Source organism: Centrocercus urophasianus, unplaced genomic scaffold, assembly GCF_019232065.1.
Source record: "Centrocercus urophasianus isolate 14NV4802_14NV808 unplaced genomic scaffold, USGS_Curo_1.0 seq_12, whole genome shotgun sequence".
Classification (NCBI taxonomy): domain Eukaryota; kingdom Metazoa; phylum Chordata; class Aves; order Galliformes; family Phasianidae; genus Centrocercus; species Centrocercus urophasianus.
The window spans coordinates 42,240,451-42,263,131 of NW_024884364.1; the positions used below are offsets into that span (position 1 = coordinate 42,240,451).

Sequence of the window (22,681 nt, forward strand, 5' to 3'; positions counted from 1 at the left end):
AAAGCTAAGAAACAGATTACAGATCTCCAAAAAATTAACATCTACAGAGCTCCCCAGCAAATTAATTTTTTTCTACAGAAAAATCACTGAACCTTGAAGTGATCCCCCGCACTGCAAACATCACTGCGCTGTTCCACACCACACCGCACTTTACCCAAGCATGTATTACGTGGAAAATAATTGAGCTGAATCATCTCTGAGAGACAGACAGTTTTAAGATGTTAGGAATAAATTCTTTCCCCAGAGGTGGTGAGGCGCTGGCACAGCTGCCCAGAGAAGCTGTGGTGCCCCATCCCTGGAGGCACTCAAGGCAAAGTTGGATAGGGCCCTGGGCAGCTGAGCTGGTGGGGGGGCAGCACTGCCCATGGCAGGGGTTAGAGCTTAATAATCCTTAAGGCCCCTTCCAACCCAAACCATTCTATCATTATTAAAAAAAGATAGTAAAATGACCACACTGTCCCTTTATATTTGTTAGGTGACAAATGAAAGGTACAATGGTAAGCACCATACCCATTAATTCTGCCACTTTAGCCCTGAATCCACAATGCATTTAAAAATACACACACAAGCAGTAATAGCGTACCTTTATTTCAACACGTGCACTGCACTGGTGCAGTAGATACAAAGCCAGAAGTCTGTTCTTTGCACAAATTATCATCAAGTTTTTAAGTATCTAAGTCACATTTCTAGGTGGAAGCAGCATTTTGTGCAAAGAATAATTCAGAAAGCCCTAATACTAACTGTATGTTGGGAAATGTTTGCATACATAATGCAGCAATGATAGCTATTCCTAACTGGCCTTAAACATGGAAAACCAAACAGCTGTTGCAGTTTGCTTTAGAAAATTCTAACAAAAAGCAGTTTATTTTCCTTCTCTTAAAGAACAACACAAACAAACAAAAAAAAAAAACCCAACCCTATACTACAGCAACAAATAAATAAGAACTGACAGTGTATATATACTTGCTCAGAATCAATTCAGCAACTTAAAAATAAAAGGTAATATTCAGTGTTCGCCGAATTGCTTCACACTACATCTATCACTTTAAAAATCCTACATTAGAAAGTTAAAAAAAAAAAATCCCCCAAATTTCTTTGCTGTTATCAGTTGAAAGCACTGCTGACTCTTACCTATGAACACCTAATTCAAGTCCCCTGGTCGTGACAAGGAATTACAGAACACCCCTGCACACACAGCAGTTCTGTGTTCAGGAAACATCTCTGCTAGCCTTGATACAGCAAGCATACTAAGTCATCTTCCAGTTCGCAAGTGTCTTTGCTAAAAGAAAAAAACAAAAACAAAAACAACAACCCAGCCCTACTTGTTGTGACTGACTTCTAGATCTACCAAGCTCACCCTGGAAAACATGCTGTAAGCCCTGTCTTAGTGTGCTTAATACCACCTACATCACTAAGGATCACTGGGAATATTCATGTGTGTCATGTTAAGGGTACATGTGACTGCTTATAAGACATCTGCATTTGTTTGTATCTGCACAATAAACTGACTGTGGTCCTGTATCATAAATGAAGAGTTACTACTAGGTCATAGGCACTAACAGGGGACGGCTAAAATAGAGCTAAAACATTCAGCACTTTTCTCTCCTCCTGTTCCAAAGGAGGATCCACTCTCTTTGGGGGTCCTTTGGGATACACAGGTTGTAGGCCAGCTGTGACCCACATTTATCTAAGAATCAGCATCATCTAGAATTGCTTGAAACAATAAGACTAGTAGAGCACTTCTCCTTGGCTCTCCAAGCTGAAAGCAGTGTAACAGTACAACTGTACATATGAAATAAAGGGCAAATTTTTACCAGCTTTTCCAGTATTCCTCTGAAATTCCACATGGATCACCCCAATTTCATCAATTCAGTTTATGCATATGGAATGCAGCAAAACTCTTCCTTATTTATGGTTTATAAGTACAGATCCTAAGAGTGTATTTTTTTTTTTTTTCCATGAACAGTATCATTTTGGTTATGCGGGGGGGAGGGAAAATCAACTCCCTCCAACAAAAATAAGAAAATATGAATACTAGGTGTTGAAGGAAAACATAATTATGTGTTTTGAGATAGTGTATTTTATATTCTGTCTTGGCAATGTACAGAATGTTTATGTCCTTCCTATCTCCTCTGATGTGGAATCTTTTAAACATTGAAAGCAAACTTTTAGTACATAAGAACATTCTTATAAAAATATAACTTTTATGACAACATGATAAACAATTTAAGAAAAATGTTTTCTCTTTCAGAACAAAACTACAATGCAACCAGATTTTTAAATTGCAAGTGAATAATTCAGCAAGAGCCCCACACAGTGTGGTCAGGCTAGAGAAATACAAGCTGGACTTACCCTACTGAAGTATATCTATTTGCTCCAAAACTTTTAAGAAATACTGGTGCACATGAATCTAGACCACACCCCCATTTCTTTTTTGTTAAGTGAGCTTTCCTTCTTCAAGAAGCTGGTGTTTCCCATAAGGCTGAGGAACGTACGATCACAAGAACCTTAATACACTTAATTTCTTGCACTGTAGTGAGATATCAGCCTTAATTTTCATGCTGACAGTGTACTTCTATAAACTACTTTCACATCCATATCAAAATCTAAATAATCAGTAGGGCAGCAGCTAAAGATGTCCATGAGGTGAAAGGTCAAGGACTCTTCTCCTGCAGAAGAGATGACAGCAATATGATGAATGAATGAAACTACAGGAAATAAAGTTTAAAATCAGCTTTCTAGCTTTATTCCCTTTCCAATGAAGAATGTGGGGGTATTCTTTCAGGAGGTCCCATTCCACTCTCCCACCCCTTTTTCTTTTTTTTTTGTTATGCCTGTCTTCTCTAAGCAGAAACACTGCAGTATCAAATTTGAACTACCAAAAAAAAGCCCTCCGTCATCAAAAGCACTACAGATTAAAAAAATAATCTGGTCGAAAATAAACAAAAAAAAAAAAGCAAGCTCCATGGACCACCCTCAGGGATGAAATGCTCAGGATGTCTTTTTTTAATCAATAAGTTTGTGAAGATCTACAAAAACTAAAGAGGATCACATTCTAAAGGTTCAGTGCATTCAGCAGCTACACAGTTTTGCTGCTTACTCATCTTTAAGTTGACTTTCAAAAATAACACCCTAGCTCATCAAAATATACATTTTTCATTTGCTTTTAAATTAAAATAACAATTAAAAAAAAAAAAAAAAACATTTAAAAGAATTCACAATCAATAGCATGACTAAGTTTCAGGATCATCTACAGCATATAATTTAAAGGTTCCAGATGCCAATATGCACCATGTGGCAGGCCTATATGCTTCATGTAGCATGTACATTTAGAATAATCTTGATGTTCAGACTTCAGTTTGTTTCTTCCAAATAGTGTAGAACACCCACCTGGAGAAAATAAGCAGTCAAGGAAAAAAAAAAAAAACAACAACAAAATGATATAGTATAAAGTTAAAATGAAAGTAGCTCTTTTCACTTATCTTTCAATTCTGAAAACTCACAGTTCACAGAAAACTGACAGGGTAGATAACTCTGAAAGTGAAATCTCTCTGGATTCTCTTTTTTTTTTTTTTTTTTTTTTTTGCTCAGCAGTTCATACCCCAGTCCCCCTGAAAGTGAAATCCTCTGCAAACCATTTTCTAATCCTTGCTGCAGATTTTCAGGCTGTGCACTATGCACTGCAACTGCTGAACAAACTACAGAAGTACATCAGGAAGTGCAACTAAAACTTCAGATCTCTGATCACCAAATTGGGATCCCTATCACTCACCTTGATAGCTAAGTAAGAAGCTCCAATAAGAAGGTAACATCCAACTAACTAATTTGTGAATTCCTATCGCAGACATGACCAGACAATTAATAATGAAGTGCTCAGGAGCTGAACACTAAGTGTCCAAATATCTTACTGGGCAAACATTTAACTGCCTACTGCATCTTGAATGCCCCAACTAGGGCTCTGCTGAATGCTCATTTGAATAGATACATCTAGATTTTGCCTAGGCTTTTCTCTATAAGCTTCTGTGATGTTGGCCTCATACTTTTCAAAAAGCAGAACTTTCCATCACCTAGACTGAGCTTTGTAGCAACTACCATCTGTGTCAGTAATCTCTGCTGCTCCTTTGGTGGTAGAAGGACCCAGCTTCAACACAGACATTCAGTAGGTATGCTCAAGCCATGATTCTCTGAAGATGCTCCTGTCAACAAGGAAAACTGATGCTCAGGAACCTTCTTGCCATGCTAAGAACATGAGAAATCAGAGTTACGTAATTCTACCAGCTTCCAAATGAGCAGATGAAAGCATGAGACATGGACATCGCCCTTTTTTAAAACTACAGCAACAGCAGCCGAGTTAAGTCACAGATTTCTGGAATTTAAAACATAACCAAAGTAAACTCATATGAAGACATATGTTCTCCTGTTCACACAGCGAGGTCACACGCTCTCCAGATGGGAGCCTGCATGTTCATTACAGGGTCATGGTAGAGACCTCATGGACACAAACGCTTTCCTTGAAACAGAACCTGTTTTTATGTCAATAGCTACTTCATTTTCAGATGGGCCGCACAGCAACACTGGTAAGTACCAGAATTTCAAGCAGCAATTACACACAACTATTCTGGAAGTAGACAAAGAAAATGCAACTGTAAAATGTGATAAACTTGCTTAGCATTTTGGCTGCATTCAGGTACTCATACAGCTAATTTTCTGTCAGATTACAAAAATAAGCATTTGTATTAAGTCAGAAGATTCATTCAATTGCTCAACAGGTTTCATGAATCTAAATGAACATCATATGGTTATTTTCTGAAGAAAGATACAAAATCTGTATTTTTTAATTACTGTCACAAGTGTAATGTAAATTTCTACATCTCAGTTATCTGTGAAAAAGCACGTAAATATAATCTGGACAAATGCCACCTTCTGCATGGAAATTTAAGTTTCAAGAAAGGTGATAAACGTACAGACAAAAGGATACCAAAGGTCCAAAATCAAATCAAAAGTCAGAATTGAAAATATTTATAATACATATCTTACTTTGGGCTAATCTGAAGTCATCAAGATAACTATTTTAGTATTCTTGTACCTATAATGCTATAAAATCAGGTTCTTAATTTAGTCAGAAAAAGTAAACTAAAAAAAAAAACACCTTAAAGAAAAAGAGAAGCACCTTTCATACTTACATACTTTAGGTATGACATTCTACACTGTATAAATAATACATCTGACAATACTTGAAAACATGAAGAAGAACATAGCCTGATATTGAAAGATGCTGATCATTTCACTACCTGTGAATTTATAGCACATTAGAAAATAATTCCTACAATTATATTCAAAATAAAATCGCAGGTTTTTTTCATAGTGAATGAATTATATTCATATTTTTGAAGGTAGAAATGCCTTTTTGCATTCAAGTTCATTACCTCCAAGCCATCTAGGCTTGCTTGATTAATACACATTCTCTACACTTCCTCAGTCTTAAAGGATACAATTCCATGTAGGAGGGAACGCACACAATTTCTTTTGAAAACTCCACAGGACAGTAAAGCCTACTAAGTTGTTCTTCATACAGAGTCAAGGCATCGGTCAGATTGATACAGTTTCCCTGAAGAAAAAAAGAAAAAAGCCCTGGTTATAATCAAGCAAAGAAGCAAAACCGCAGATGAGTATATATACACTAATGAAAGGCTTCCATATACTTTAAAACCAGACAGAAGCAATTCTTAACATTTAATATTTACAAGGCAAATATTGAACAGCTTGCCTTCATTCTGCCTACAGCAAAAACAATTTGTGTATTTTCAAGAAAGAATAAGTACGGGGGAATTATCTATCTTCTCATTAACAGAAGTAACTATTACAGTACAGCTTCCAGTTAGAACAGATCACCGTGTGTTATTTATCTGTAACATTTACTCAATAACCATTTGCTTTATGATTGCTTGAACGTATCAGTAAACAGCATTACAATATCCAGATTTTCTCTATTATTTAACATTGCCTAGGTCTTCAAACATTAAAATGCGGTATATAAAACCCCATAATCTGTTCATTTTAAATCAATTCTTCCATAAAACAATACGATAAAACAAATCACACAAGTTCCATAGCTGTAGGCCAATCTTAAACTGTTGTGCATTCTCCTGAAAAAGTAGTGATTCTTCTGATTTCTGTTTTTCTTGGTTCTATGTATTACCTAAGGATAATAATATATAATAACATATATAATTACACATGTATATGATGTCTTTGTCTTCTCAATTCAGTGAAGTGCTAGCTTTTTTCTTAACAAAACCACCACCTATGAAAAGTTAACATATTAACTGACAAAGTGAGCTGGGCATCAATAACAAAAAGACCAAAGTCTACACTGACCACTTAGCCTAAGACAATGTTCTCCATGTACCAATAAAAAGTCTAGCAAGAAAATGTTTAACTCTGTCGTCCTCGTACTCGCACACATTGCTTTCTATTTTTATTTTAAAAAGAAGTAACAACAAAAACATGCACACAAAAATCCATGTAATAGTTGGCATACTGTACTAAAATGACATTTTGCATTTGTCATTTGGCTACGAACTCTCCCCTGATGAGGCACTTACTACAAGTTTCAAACTGAAACAAAGCACGTATCTAAATCATTTGACTGGCTAAATGAACCTCCAGGAGGATCTAAATCATTCAGCAAGAAAGTCAACAATAAGATTTCACTGTAGGATTTTCTCTTCAGTTACAACACTTCAGCTGTGAATTTCTGCTATCCTCCTTCCTCCTCCTACCTTCATTCTTTTCTACACTTTCTAATTTTCCTTGTTCTAGGACTGAAGTTCGGCTCATACAGGAGGTATTTCTTCCTTCTCTTTAGAGGATCAAAGCACATTTTCCACCTGGCTCTGCACATCTATTCTTCTGGGCTTCTACCTCCTTTGCTGAATCTGCTACTTCAGTCACTCGGGCCCACTGAAAAGTAACAGAACTACCACCTGCCCCCAAAAACAGTGCAGTTACTTGCCTCTTTTTCTTCTACACAAATGAGTGGACATGATACTTTAACCAGTGACTTTAGAGGTACATAGCAAACAAGTTATTTGAACAATAATTTAAAAAGAAGTTATATATAGTCAGCACAGTCTACAGATGACTCAGTGTCTCAGGTATGAGGTGCTGAATACAGACCTGTCCAATGTGAACCTACTACTGCTGCAGCACAGCACAGAGATGAAAATCTCCAATTCTGGTCAAGGGGAAGAAAACGTCAGCCTGCTGACAGCTTATTCGTGGCCTTCTCCCTCCAACCTCCTCATAAGGAATGTGCAGCTTAACAGCAGGCTCCTAATACGTAGTCTAACTGTGCCGCATGCTGCAGACATACAGCCGCACAAACCATGAAATCTACCCATATGTGAACACTTATATCGGTCAGAATGAGACATCTTCAGGAGACATGTATCCCCACCCTTCCCAAATGGTTGGGTTTACCAGCTTACGGTATGAATGCCTGTTACCTAGTTACAAAGTCTTTCTCCTTCAGATTTCTGATCAGTCAAAACAGAAGCACTAAGTAGGATTTCTTCAGGAGTATTTGCAGTGTAAAAAAACCCTCAGCTTTGCATACATTTTATCACTTCTAGTGGAAGAAGTAGTCCTATTACTACAGAAGACACAAAAAGACAAAAAAAACCAAACAAACTTGCATGTCATGTTAGCGCATACATAGTTCCTAGTAATCTAGCATACGAGCCACAGTACCACAAAATGATGAGAGAAGACCCATGGCACAGAAGACTACTGTTTATCTCAGGTCATAATACTAATTTCAATGACAGAAATACGTAGCTTGCTCTCAAAATAACGCCTCCTCTAAATATTTCCATGGAAACTATGTCATATACAAAGAGCACAAGAAAGCTACTTGATAGAGCAAATTCTCAGTCACAAAACATTTTTTTCCAAACAATCACCACCATTAGCTATGCATTTTCACCAGCAATGAACAGCCTGCATGCTCATAACAATCTGTACCAGTCAAGTTGATCCAGTCACCACTGCTGAAACATACCACTTGCTGCCTCACTGTGCTTACATACACTGGTTGGATGTATCAGAAAATAATACTACAACACCTAGACAAATGCTCAGCAAGCATCAATGAATGTCAGTAGGTGCCATTTTTTCTGCATGAAGGAATTCAATTCCATACAGTGCTTCATATGCACTTCCACGTGAAACGCCATTTTGTCAGACTGCCTCTTCACTGCCATTTGTTACATGGAAACAAAATTTGATGGAATATTGATGGGAAGGTTCATCCTCTTCTGCCATACCACCACCATCTGCCTCTGTCATTCTGAGCCAACATAATAAAACAGGAGGCATTTTTCCAGAGAAACCCTTGTACATGCATTAGAAAGAAAATGATCTTATAAAAAAAAAAGAAAAAGAAAATTACTATTACCAACAGCTGCTTATTTCCAAAGGACCCTTCTTCTTCATGACTGGACAGTCCAAAAGGCTTCCAGCAAAAGTACTCTGTACAAGAGTTCTGCTTTTGATTTCTTTTTCTTGTGAAGTTCAGAGCATGTACAGAACAAGAAGGCCCAAGGCAACAGATTCTGCCCGTAGCATAGCACAACTGCTCTGAACAACTTCTGGTAATGTTTGCACATTTTTTTCCATTATAGAACAAGATATCTTGCCCCCTCCTGCCCTCAGATAACACAAGTAACTTGTATCTGACTGAGAGAATGCAGATAGTTCAACTAAGAAGGAACTAGATTTAATTAAATACTACAGGTCTCTCTTAGGCATATCAAATTCAATACTTCTAATTCAAAATGAAGGACAAGTTCCATTAGAACTCCAGGAACAAAGGGCTCATTCTGAATACCCGCTTTACCTGCACTTCTCATTTGTAAGTCCCTCTGCTAAAATGTTGCAAAACGTAACTCCCAGAGATCAGTTTTTATTCAACAAATTTCACTGTTTAACTTGTTTCGTAGAGCTCCCAGATGCTTAAAAATAGCCTTAAAATAATTAAGTGCACGCAAAAGCAACTGAAAGCTAATTCTCACGCAGTGAGGAACTCATATGAGTTCAATGAATAGATGTACAGATGCTCTTACAAATAGGGCAGAGGCTGAAACAACCTGAGCTCTTATGAAAACCAATATGCCTACAGCGCATCTCCCATCAACATCATTTTTTACATATAACATCAGGCAATAAACAGAAACAAAGCTTTAATGCAAAGTTAAGATATGAGTACTAACTCAGCACAACTGCACAAAGCACAACAGACTACTGTAGCACTTGTTTAGTAACCTATTATTATCTAGGGCACTGCAGCAGTTACTTGGCTCAGCCATACTTTACCAAGCATATAATTTTGTTTCAACATCAGACTGAATGCAAAAGAAAGAAGCCACATACCTAAAAAACAACCTGTGTGTGTAATTTGAGTCATAAATAGAAAATACTGCTAGGTAATTTACAAAGTATGCCAGTACTATGGAGGAAGTTTAATAGGATACACAACGAGATCTAAAGTTCTTATAGACAGTTTCCCAGCCTGCTGTTTCAGTATTTATACTTCCTCCCTTTTTCATCAACTGAAATCATTGCAAACAGCATGACAAACAAATTACTGGAACAATGAAATGTGGCAATACACAATTTTACTTTTCAAATCCATGGCTTTGCAGTCTACACACTGAGATCTTACTTAATGGCTATATACTTCAACCTCACCTTCAGGACACACGCAGCAGGTTTTATAGCACCATAGAATTATGATTTTTTTGGTAATTATTCCGCTTCACTCAAGAAACAGTTGAACATTAAGTCGACAAAACTTGTATGGACTCATATCACTAATAAGAAAAGGTATTAAAAAAAAATCACTATTATTCACACCTTTCTTTAACATATGAATAGCTGTATTGACTAAGACTACTGTGCTAATAATAATCCCAACTGCACTTAGATGGTCTGGCATCATTAAAATATGATGAAGGGAACTATGCCCAGAATACAATACAGGGATCAGATAACATGTAGTCTTCCACATAATGAAAATAGTTAAATGGTAGAGCAACACACTTGGTCTTCTAAATAGCCACTAATTACTCAGCTAGTACTGACCAGAGTGTTTAATAAAGTTTAAAATTATGACTTAACATTTTTTATAAAGGAAATAGCAAAAGCAGCCATTTTCCCCTCATGTGGTTAATCGTCAGTATCTCACAAAAATCTCACCACATTCCTCTCCCTGAAGCCCTGATTCCATTCCAAACAATTTGACAACCAAGAAATGGAGGAATGCTAGTTTTTCACCCTTAACAAGCATCCCTTTGACACAGAAGGCAGTTTAAAACTTAGCGATTACCCAATCTCGTTACCTTGCTTATGACTGACAATTCCTGAATGGCTTCACTCTTTTTGCATTCAGAGCCTGCTTGGACACATCTTGACAGCCCATGCCCATCTCCAAACACCAATTATTCTTAGCATTCTGAAGACAAATTCTGTAGAAGAATCATAGAATATGCTGAGTTTGAAGGGACCCACACGGATCACTGAGTCCAGCTCTTAAAATTGCCCACCTGTTTTGCTGGCTTTTTTTATGCCATTTTTTCCACACATTCCTGTGTTGAGCCTGGAACTGCACTCAATGACCCCATGGGTCCCTTCTGTCTCAGGACAAAAGTCTATGATTCTTGTGCACGATGCAAGTGACATCCCATGAGATGTGACAGGCAAAGAATGTCAGTTTCTAGGCTTTTACAAAGTATTGCACAATGATTTAAATAACAAATACAGCGCTGGGCAGACGATAAAAAAACAACCCCCTAAAATAAAGTAGCAAAAAAATATGAAAACTGTTTAAATTAGCACTGGTATTTCCAGTCAACTTTACCTCACCTATAAAGCAGATGAGTTCATCAACTAGTTTGGCTAAATTTAAGTCACTATGCTTCCTCTGACTTCAGAGAGTAAACTAATGGTTTGGAAGGATATGGAATACCTGCCCATTTCCTACATATCATTTTTACACAACTTACTCTAAATGTCATTGCTTCTGGATATCTTGTCTGTCACAATATACTAGAGAAGTTTAATTTCTGCTTTTAACAGTTTTCTATTTTATTTTGTAATAACAAAAGGAGAAGTTGAACGCAGCCTGGGTTTCCTTCCTTCCTCACTTCAGAGTGACTAACAAGCAAGGAGATACACAGAGCATCAAAGTCATCACACAGCATCAACCAAGGTCCGAGTCTTCAATGACATGGACAGCTTTTGAGAAACTAACAGAGGCAAATCCAACTGCAGGCATCTCCAATGTCCAAATGATCAATTAATTTAAAGCTAAACTCTTAGTAACTCAAGGAAACGCCTTCTCCTGAAAAACTTCCAAACAGCCTAGAAATCACAAAGATGCACAGACATTGTTCTAGCCTCCTTCTAGACAAGGAGAACACTGGTCCTTCTTTGGAAGCGATAATTAGAAAGCCCACACAATGGCCAAAAAAAGGATTTCAACTTTGGAGCAACATCATGATGGTCTGGACACTTAGAGGGTATGGCCACATTGTATGAGTAGGCGGCCAGGATGGGATGGCCTCGTGAATGGCCATGTGTGTGGGAGAAATCTGATCCTCACACTGGTAGTTACTGCTGTTTACTGGAATGAAACCTGTGTGAGTGGTCTGAAAAAGTCTCCATCTCGCCTGGGTTAGGCTAGGAACTAGTACATTCCTGCAGGGAGGTATTTTTAAAGGTTCCACTTCTTCAACAGGCTGAAAATTACAGCCTGCTCAACCTCAAAGGATTAAATCAGCAGAGCAAAAGCTTAGCGTTGAAAAAGGCATTTCCATGCCCCCTCCATGAGAAGAGAAAGAGAATTGGAAAAAAAATAGGATTTGTGAGCTGAGATTAAAAAAATATATATTTACTAAGACAGAAAAGGAAAAACAGAAACAAAACATGCAATGATAAAAATACTGGGTCCAAAACGAAAGCCTCCTGTTTTATTTTGGCCCATGATGACAGAAGCAGATGTTGGTGGTATGGTAGTAGAGGTTGAACCTTCCCACCAATATTCCATTACATTTCGTTGCAATGCAACAGATGACAGCAAATGGACAGTCAGACAAAATGATGTCTGACATGGAAGCATGGATGAAGCAAAGGGGCATCACCAAATCCTCCATGCAGAAAAAATGGCACCTACTGACTTCACAGACATTTGCTTATGGAGACCAAACAGTAGATATGAGCACAGTGAGGTGGTGAGTGGTGTGTCTCAACAGTGGCAACAGCAAAGTGAAAGATAAGCCACGTTCTAGACAGCCATGGACAGCTGTCACACTATTAAATGAAAAGCATCTCAATCAGTCCATCTGCATAAATCAGTGGATTATGATCGGGGAAAGTCAGCTTCAGTGTGTTATAAATTGATGTGGCAACATTAGAATATCATAAAGCTTACTCCATGTGGGTCCAGCAAATGCTCACATAGGAACACAAAGAACATCATATACAATTTTATCAGGACCTACTCAACTAATACAAGGCTAAAGGTGATAGTCTACTGCAGCACAATAATGCCTGACTCCATACCTGCTTGAAAACGGTGGAGTGCACTGCCAGTCTTGGCTGGACTGTCCCACCACATCCACCATATAGTCTGGATTTAACACTTTCTGATTTCCATCTGTCCAGGCCAATAAAAGATGGGACTGCATGGGGAACATTTTCCTAGCAACAGTGCCATCGTAGCAGTTGTGGAACAGTGGGTCACTCCCACTGGTACAGATTTTAACACAGATTTGTACGTGAGGTTTGTAGACTCTTGTTAATTGCTAGTGAAAATACACAGCTAATGGTAGTGACTGCTGAAAACTGGTGTTTTGTAGCTGAGAATTTGCTTTATCAAATAGTGTTATCGCACTCTTTGTACTGCTGTTGCTTCCATGTAAATAAGAGGCATTACTTATGGAGCAACCTACATACACATCTGCAGTGCAATCACTCGTCAACCTCTGACCAACACACAGCAAGGCAATGTCTCACCACCTGCCAACCAATACCCAGCAACCCCTAAGCAGTGGCCTTCCCTCAGACAACTCCCTGTAGCTTCATAGTCCTCCAGTGCCAAATTCAGGCCAGCTGCCCTGGCTCCTCTCTGCCCTCTGCTGCCTTCTCATGAAGGCTGTGGCTCTTCCCCACTGAGTGGCCCAGCCTGGCCCAAGGTACACTCCCATCACTCAGCAACAACCAAACATCCAGACTCTATTAACACGGTCTCAGCTGAAACCAGGACATGGGATTACGCTTGTATGCAGACACAAGGATGTGAAACCTGAAGGTAAAGGTCCTTGAAACTCACTTCTCTTCATACACTGGAAACCCAGGTCCTATGAAGGTTGCAAGACTCTCAAGATAAATGATGTGGTTAAAAATATCAAGGACATGAATTGCAAGGTTACTATTTGTGCAAATAAGTTTTTGCTCTTAACAATTATTAAGATTGGTGGATATATAGAGCAATTGCAGAGGCTTTTTTTTTTTTTTCAACATACTTAAGTACAGACTTACAGCAACAGAGAATGAGATCCATAAATTGTCCTTTCTATCTCACCAGAGCTGAAACAACCAAAAACGTCATTCCTTCATCCTAAAATTGGGCACATCTGTTCTTGCATCCCCTAGGAATACAAATAGTCTGAAAAGCCTTTCACCGACAGGCTCTCTAATGTTAATGAATGTTAATGCACAATGTTAGTTGTCAGTCTCCACCTTGTGGCGAAAAGATCATCTGCATAAGCATTTGGAGATAGCTTTGAGGATCACAGTGGTACCCCAAGGGAACAATCATGGTATGTGTTAGAACAGCACACGAAAGAAAGCTACAATTAAAGATTTTCAGTAACGTGTGCATATTATACTTCTACGTTTCACTGCCAATAGTAAAAAAGCAACATCTCAACTTCCTCAACTCTCCCATTTCTCCTCCTTACAGTTGTTAAGATCAACTTTTGCCAGTTTAAAAAAGCGAAATCTCACATAATCCTGAAGCTAATAGAGCATCTCTCAGAATGTTTAGTGTCAGGGTCAGTGCTCCATTGTTAATGCAGTTAGATTTACTCAACTTTTGTTGATGGTGGTAATGCATATAACCTAAAAGTACAGTACCTGCATTAAGACCTGCGAGGTTTAGTTAAAAAAAAAAAAAAAAAAAAAAACAAATTGGCCTGCCAAATTTTTATGGAATCAATTCTGCAGAAGCAGACAAACTCTCAGCCAGCTACAGCAATGGCTCCATCCATTTTGTCATCCACAGATGAAAAGGAGCCATCACATCACTTACACAATGTAATTATGTAAAAAACATATTTCTATGCACTGAAACTTTGGGTTTTAAGTTAATCAAAAATACAATATGTAACTAGGTGGATACTAGGACTTTATCCTAGTTAATGCACATGAAATTATCAAACATCTAAAAAATTCTCAAAGTTCAGAGCTACATCACAGTGCTGCATACAAGACACTTAATTCTCAGTTACACTGCAAACAGTATGCAGAACTCTACATGGAAGTATAACTGAATGGGAACAGGAGGTTGTGCCTATTTTCTTTTAGTACTGCACTGACTGCCAGCATTAGCTGCATTGTTTCCATGTTTCCAAACTACTAGCAATTGCTTTCATTTCCAGAACATCCCTAGCTTTTTCAAAGACTGTTTTTCACCAGTGTTTTTGGACTCTACAGCACTGCAGTGAGACAAAACCCGACTCTGCTTGCTGATGGTGCTCCTAAGCAATACCTGCAGTAGTTTGCTCCTTCTGATAGCACAATACACTTTTCTGTTAGAAGACAAGTTTCAAATGCCAGTACAACACAATGCCAACACAGAGAAAGCAACTACAGCTACTGGCCTGTAGCCAACAGGGTGACACTTCTGCAGCATCTTCCCTCTGATGCATTCCTTCATCATAGTGAGGCTCAGGCTATAGCAATTAAATGGAAATTCCCCCAGTCAGTTGTCTTGAGATTATTTGTCTATATTTTAGAGAACAAAAAAAGCACCTCAAGAAAGTTGGTATGAAAGAGGCCAGGGGGAACAACACACAAAGTATTGCTTTTTTTGTTTAAAAAAAAAAAAACAAAATTTCCTTCAGCAGGTAAAATACAGCCTATTACCTAAGATTTGCATCTTAGAAGTTGACAGCTGGAACAAAAGTAACTTAAATAGACAACATTATTACACAGAGCTAAAATACTCTGTCATTTAACAATCAATATATATCAGAGCATTCAAAATCTTGCACGTCCTCAGTGTGTGACTAAGATCAGTTACTCAAGGCAGCAGTAGTTCACATCTGAATTTCAGTCCATAGTCTACCTGTCAAGCTGAACCAGGGCTGCACCAGCCCCAACATGCACTGATTGCAGCTTGATGTACAACCACTTCTCCATGCACACTGGCTGCAGCATGGCCATCAAACCAGCTTTATGCTTGTCTTCTTCCCAGAGTCCTTCCAGAAAATCTGACAGATTGCACAGACATTTACATATCCACTATTAAAGTCCACTAGACTCATTGTGTATGTTAACAGGTAGGAAAATTGCAACATGGATGCTTGCTCTGTCCAAAAGACATAGCCTCCCTTTCAATACCAAAACCTGTAAGGAATATTTCCACTGTTAACAAAATAAAAAGCCAGAAAGATTTAGTGCAGTGTGACTGCGTTAGTTGTATCCTGCATTTCAACCACAGGATAATGTATTTATCTTGTTCATACAACTGCTGCATTTCAAAGAAAAGCAGCACATTAAGGTTGTTACAAAAAAAAAAAAAAAGTCATTCTGTGAATCTTGCATTTCTTTAAAAGCTTGTCCAATTTAAGAGCAAATTCATTCCTTTGTGCACCTCAGAAAGCTAGTTCTGATGGGAATAGTGTTCAAATGCATAATTTTAGCAGAGTTATTACGGAGTTCAGTGAAGTACTTCAAAATGCTGTACTTCGATGCTACACACATTAGAAAACTAGTTGAAGTATGGGCACAGCACAAAATACAACTTCAGAGACACTTCACTCATCTGTCTGCTCACTCTCATCAGGTTTTTTCTTGTTACAATTGCATAGAGCTTTGTGGTATTCTAAGTTTGGAATAAAGAAGTATCTTCAGATGAAAGCTTTAACACAGTTGCATTATACCTAAAGTAGCCATACTGCAGCAAGCATATCAATTTTTAATTATTTTTAAATGGAATTGGATTAGAAACTTGATACAAGAACAAAGTCTTATATGAACTGTATAAGGCATTTCATAAAATGTCAAGCATTATAACAAATAGATTAAAATGTATAAAATCTTTTTTCCACAAAGCAAAACCAGTAATTTCCATTAGGAATTGATAAAAAAAAACAAACAAAAAGAATATTTACTTCCAACTGACTAATTTTCTTGTCACATTGTACCAATGTCAAATTCTTACATCTTTATGGATAACACAAATTTTCATGCCTTACACTGTATTACTGAAGACATTAGCTTAGAAACCATGTCCATCTTTGTAAAGTACACCCGTTCTGCTTTTCCAAGAACTGCTTGCAGCTGAACTATTTTGCAGTATGCCTTCCTGATTATTGAAATTATGTTTTTAAGTTCAAAGGCACAAACAATTTCAGCTGAAAATGGAAAAAGACAAGTCACTTTGGAAAGCCCAAATTTCATGCAAAAATCCAAACAAAGTACTATAAGGAAAGAAAACAGCCTGCTACTATATTTTGTTAGTTTTGCTGGGTTGTTTTTGTTTGTTTGTCTTTGTTTGTGAAAAAGATGTATCTGAAAAATATAGATTACAATACTTATAACAGTAGTACTTCTTTACATCTAGATACCATACCTGTGTGAAATACTTTCCATCTTGCTTCAGGACTTTCATTGAGAGGTCAAGAATCAATCGCAGAAATTCCCACGTAGAATCTACAGAGTATGATCAATGAACAAATATCATTGGCATTATATAGACATGACCTACAGCATGCCTACCATCTAGAAAGCAGCTATCTTTCAGCTTGAAAGAAAACAACAGAGAAACAAACAAGAAAAATAAATCAAACTGTCATGGTTTTGTGATTTTTGGCTTTCGGTATTCCACATCATAACATCATGTGGGGCACTGGGACTTTAACTGTCAACGCTCAAGTCCTGGGTACCTGCCCAGAAGAAGAGAAGAACTACATTCCCCAGGGGACCTCGCGGTCAGAGAGAGGAGATTTAACTCCTGGCAAGGCCACCTGATGGGCTCTTTTTCGCCTGCCCTTCTTCGTGGGCGCTGCTCCCGTCTCCCTGCTGCTCAACTGGACTGCACATCTCACCTGAGCATTGTGGTGAGGCCTGTCCACCTTTCAGACATTCTCTCTCTCATTATATTTGATTTATTAGCTTCAATTCTGATTATATTGTATTACAGTGTGTTACCTTGCATTCCGATAATGTATTTAGTAAATTAGTTTGTTTCTTCTCAGATCATTGCCACTGTTTTCAATCATTTTGGGATCCCCTGTTTCCTTTTTTCCAGAGGCGCGGATCTGCAGATCCCTCTGCCCCACTCATCACGGAACCGGGCCGAACCAGCCCGTAAACCAGCCACATTCTTGGTGGGACCGTTGACACAAAGCCTCTATAAAACCCTCACACAATAGCAACAAAGAAGTGAATATCTCTAGTTTTCTTTACTGTAATATTCTGTATGTTTTCTTTTGTTTGTTTTTAATGTTTTCATTACTTTGGGTAGGGAGAGGATGTGTGTCAGCATGGGTGCGAGTGCATACAATACTGGAATGTGAACTCACTGAACACTTTTCTCAGGAGTTACTTGAGCTTACATTATTCTGGAGAATGAGCACAGTTTTCAAAGAAGTTCAATGCACCTACTGTTATCTAATGCTTAAGAGAAATTTGAAAGATATGCTATCATTTTCTGCGCTTCAATAAAGCTCCCACTAAAAGAAAGGTAAGAATCAAAGCGTTTTTTATTCAAATTGCCAATTGTTATGCAGTAGGGACTGAGATTGAGAAGTTACACAGAAGTGGAGGAAAATAAATTAGAAGATTAACCTTCTTCTGGAGATGTGGAGATTGGAACAGCTGTCAGATCATTAATTACATAATCAAACATCCTTCCTTCTTTGGCATACCTCTTCAGTACAGGAATACAGTCTTCAATTAGAACCTAAAAGGATGAAATACTGTAATTAATCTTCAAAATACCCTAGAACTGACCTGGAAAATGGAACAAACATGGATTCACAGGAACTAAGCAAGGAATGAAGTGCAAAATTAAAAATGGATTTAACTTCGAGTTATATTTTCATATTTTTATGTCATTATAAAGCAGGAATAATAAGAAGTGCAAGGCACCACAAGACTCAATTTCCTAGCTCGGACTTCTAGGTAGCCTCTGTTCTGTCAAATGGTAACACTTGCAGTCTCCTAACACAGTAGTAAAATAAGGTATTTGTATGAAGGGCCACTGACTCATGTAAAGTAGCATGCAACTTCTCAGTTAATTTTTAATGTGCATTTTTTTAACACACACCTTCAAACCAGTATTTATGAGAACGTTAAGGAGCAGGAATGAAAACAAAACAAGATATCAGATCATATCAGTAAAAAGATGTCCGATGCGACACAGAAGACTGCATGCCTTTAAACACTAAGAGTGCAGTGGTAAGATTTTCTCTGAAATTTTTTTTTTTTTAAAAAGTGCAGTTTTTTTTAACAGATATTCTCAATAGTGAAGAACGACCTGACTTAAACACACATTTCTTTTCAGATCTTCATAACAATTTAGGGAATTGTATTTAACACTGCATCCCAATAACTATTTCCTCTTCATTTATAAGTTGTGGCAATAGGCAACTCTCATATTTCACATTCCTTCTGGGTATACGTAGTTATTTTTAAAATAATTCAAAAGTGAAGAATTAAAATAATGCACACTTTCAATACAAGTTCCACTGGCAGCTATTAGCATTTAGGAATTTCATAAGAAAAAGGAAAAAAAATTCTTCCCAAAATTAAGAAAGATCAGAAGGCTCTTCTACCAAACTTTCCCGCAGCAATCTCCCAGCCTCAATGTCACATTTGAAATGTTACTCTCAACAAAAGCAAAATAAAAAATACCTGATAGCACTCTCCTTTCAGATTGTCTAAGACATCTCCGCATGTTTTACGCATGTACTTTTTACACCCGTCGATCACCATTTGGTCAATGTTTGAAGACAGTTAAGGCATTCAGCACCCCAGAAATAATACAGGTTATGAGAATTTCATTTTCTTCAAGAAAAAAATTGTCAAAAAGGTGAAATTCACAAAGGAATAATAAGGTGTAGTTATGCATCACAATAGCCAAGCTTACATCTTTGACCCCAAATTCAGACAGAGGGTCAAAAAGATCTTATTTTTGTTTTCAACCACTGTTTATGGCACATTAGGTTACCATTAATGTTAAAGCTCCAGGCTCACAAGAAAGAAATTTCAATTCAGACTATCTCCTCATGCAAATTAGAGTCTGGTAATTGTACTTAACGCTAAAACATGCAGACTGCACAACACTGAAATGACCAGTCTTTTGTCAAAGGATATCTCTACCATAGTAACCATCTTTGGCTTCAGTTTGACTATCTCATACAGAATACCCCCATCACCACCTCCAAGGATCAGCACTTCTTTGCCAGTGTAGTCTTCCTTTCCGCTGCCCATTATGGCTCGAGTATATGCCAAGTCACTTTCTGCCAGATCTGAATGGAAGGAAGAGAAAGAGTTGGACAGAAACATCTTTAGTTCTTTTGATTAATCCCCAGGAGATACAATACAGATCAATGTAAGAGTAGCGATAGAAAGAACCTAGCTGAGACACATCAGGTAGAAGCAGACTGGTGATTTACCAGAGCTAATGAAATCCTCCTCTGAATTTCATACAGGACTTCTGCATTCCTCAAAGCAAACTCAACAGTGGCTGCATCAACATTACCAAGTACTGTATGCCAAGACAAGCACATCTGCAGCGCAAAAGAGGCAGTACTTAGGACTTGACGTCCACACTTGACACACTTCAATGGGTTTTTACCTCAAATTAATGTAGCAAAAGACAATCAGGAGACTTTTGGAAGCACTCTCAGAACCCCAACTAAAAAGATCAACCTAGATGCACCCTGCAGATCCCTGCACAGAAGAATAAGCATGACCATTAATATCCGGTACCTTCAAAACAGGCAATAACTTTCCTGGCTCTAATATCAGATCTAAGTTACAAGAGCAAACCAATGATGTGCTGCTATACCAAGCACATTCTAATACTGTGCCTGCCAATCAGCACTTAGTTTATAATGGCACAATAACAGAATTACAGACCATTGTTTTAAAATTCTGTGGAAAGTAAATAAGTAATGGCATACTTCTCTTTCTATGTGGCATGCTGTGACAACATTCAAAGAAAACCTCATTTCCATATGAAAAATCAAAATGAAAATTTCTGGCCAGAAGTGTGGAATACTTAATTTGGCAATTCAAATACAACTCTAACAGAATTAAAGAATACTCAGCTGATGAATTCAGTATTAACAACACTCACAGCTGCCATCTGCACAGAATTCTTTAAGTCCCCTTGACAGATGGTGATAGCTACATTGAATGGTTAGAGGTATTTCTGGTGATTTCAAAAGCTATATTCAAAAGTCTTAATTACTCAGCCTCAAATTAGCTATCCTAACCCTAGACAGGAACATCCCTCATTTACTTCAGTCAGTGCATTTAAATATAAATACAAAGGGACTTCACAAAGCATATTCCTTGATATGTCTAGTCTTCATTGCAAACAGCATCCTTATGTGGCTCAAAAGAACAGTAACCCATCTTCTCTCAGATTCACTTTCAAAAACACAGAGAACAACAGGCAGAGGTAGTCCATAGATAGAACCTCTCATAAAAGCTGGGTCACTCTTCCTACTAACTTGAAGTTCAACTTAGCATTCTGGAGAAGAAAGAGGCAAAATAAGTTCAACAACACAGCAGCTAAATGGGATACAGCTGTTCTGGCTGATCTCACTGAGGAAATAATTTCAGCATCACAAAAAATAGGGCAGCAGATTACCACCCCCCACACACCACCTTTTCTTCCTCTGGATACTCCCTGATAATTCCAATCTTCTGTTTTGAAGATTGATAAAGTACTTTGTTTTACTGTCCAAGAGAAGCCCTCAAGAGGTTGCTATCACAACAAACAGTAAAAGATATAATGAACAAAGTGATTCAATGAGCTGTGGTAGAGAACGCTAACTTCACTTCTCCTGTGGTATTTTCCACAGCAAGAAAAACACTTTTGAAAGAGCATATACCTTGCTCATACTCCAGCTTTCACATCTGGTCACCCTTTCTGATTTAAATATTTTATATATAGGAACAGATGTGTACGTACACACATACATATACATGACTTAGCTTCCTGTATCAGAACCACAACCTTCAGTAACCCATCAAAACTGACACAGTGAGAGAAAACACTTCCTACAATTTCACCCAGATGATCCTCCACTGAGACAATACTTACTGACATCCCCACTGAGAATAAGAATATTCCCAAACTGTTTCGAATGCAGAATTTTAATGTTCTGAAAAGGTGAATCTTCATCATAAACAACTTCATCTATGTCGTACTCTACCAAGCGCCCATCGGCTGTGGGCCAGTATCTATCGATGACACCTCCTCTCAAAATGGCTGGCAATCTAGAAAGAGAGAAGAGAGAAAAAGATCACCAAACCTGTGAGAATGATTTTGTCTATTTCCTTTTAACAATCACTGGCTTCTGCATAATACATATAATATATAAATAGCATTTACAAGAGTAAACAAGAAAATTTGCAAGATTTAATGCTGAAGGCATTTAACAAACCCATGAGCTGTATGTTAAATACATAAAATTTACTAAGGTACCAGTGATGTAGCAGTGACCGCTCTTCATGTACAACTAAGTTCTACAAAGTGCACGAATACACCTCTAAGAGAAAAGACTTATGTAACACCGCCTCTGCAAAAGAATCAGTTTATGACCAGAAATTGCCACAATACAAAAATCAGAATGTGAACAAAAAAACAAACAAGAACAACAAAATCAAAAATGACAAAACCTCTTCCCATCTTTAGCTCAGCTAAGAATGCAATTTCTTTGAGATTAGTGAGTCTCACCCTTCTAAAGTTGTACTGAGACATTTTAAACATATACGGAAACACAAAAGCGAGCTATGACAGCGCTTTAAGCCGAGCCAGGTCTGCAATGTTTAAGCACAATTCTTGATATCCACATATGTGACATCTCAGCTGCCAGCTTGTTTTATTTTTAAAATACATTTCAAAGCCACCTAGACAAACAGGTTGCTTTGTGCTTAATCTTTTCTTTCTTTTCCTTTTTCTTTTAAGTCCAACACAAGTACGGTTGAAATCAGTGTTAGACCTGAAAAGACAAAATGTATTTGAAATGGTAGTAAATAATTAAAATGATTGAATTCCATTTCATGCAAATTGCGCAGGCACAGAGTTCATCAAGTTTCCGTACACTCTAGATAACTAAGTCTTTTTCAGGAGAAGGTGCAGGAGAAAAATCAG

At 37.7% G+C, this 22,681-nt stretch overlaps 1 protein-coding gene across 1 annotated transcript in view; it reads right to left on the bottom strand.

The window, feature by feature from the left end:
• Positions 1 to 2,718: 2,718 nt before the first annotated feature.
• The window catches only part of SMS (spermine synthase), a 45,210-nt gene continuing 25,247 nt past the window's right edge, over positions 2,719 to 22,681 (bottom strand). Inside the window, exons 5-11 of the mRNA XM_042810165.1 lie at positions 21,629 to 21,804; positions 19,666 to 19,820; positions 19,204 to 19,293; positions 18,136 to 18,250; positions 16,919 to 16,998; positions 5,493 to 5,608; positions 2,719 to 3,390 (exon numbers count right to left, since the gene is read on the bottom strand). Coding sequence (XP_042666099.1) covers positions 3,348 to 3,390; positions 5,493 to 5,608; positions 16,919 to 16,998; positions 18,136 to 18,250; positions 19,204 to 19,293; positions 19,666 to 19,820; positions 21,629 to 21,804 — 775 coding nt within the window. The 3' untranslated portion in view covers positions 2,719 to 3,347. The remainder of the gene's footprint in view (positions 3,391 to 5,492; positions 5,609 to 16,918; positions 16,999 to 18,135; positions 18,251 to 19,203; positions 19,294 to 19,665; positions 19,821 to 21,628; positions 21,805 to 22,681) is intronic.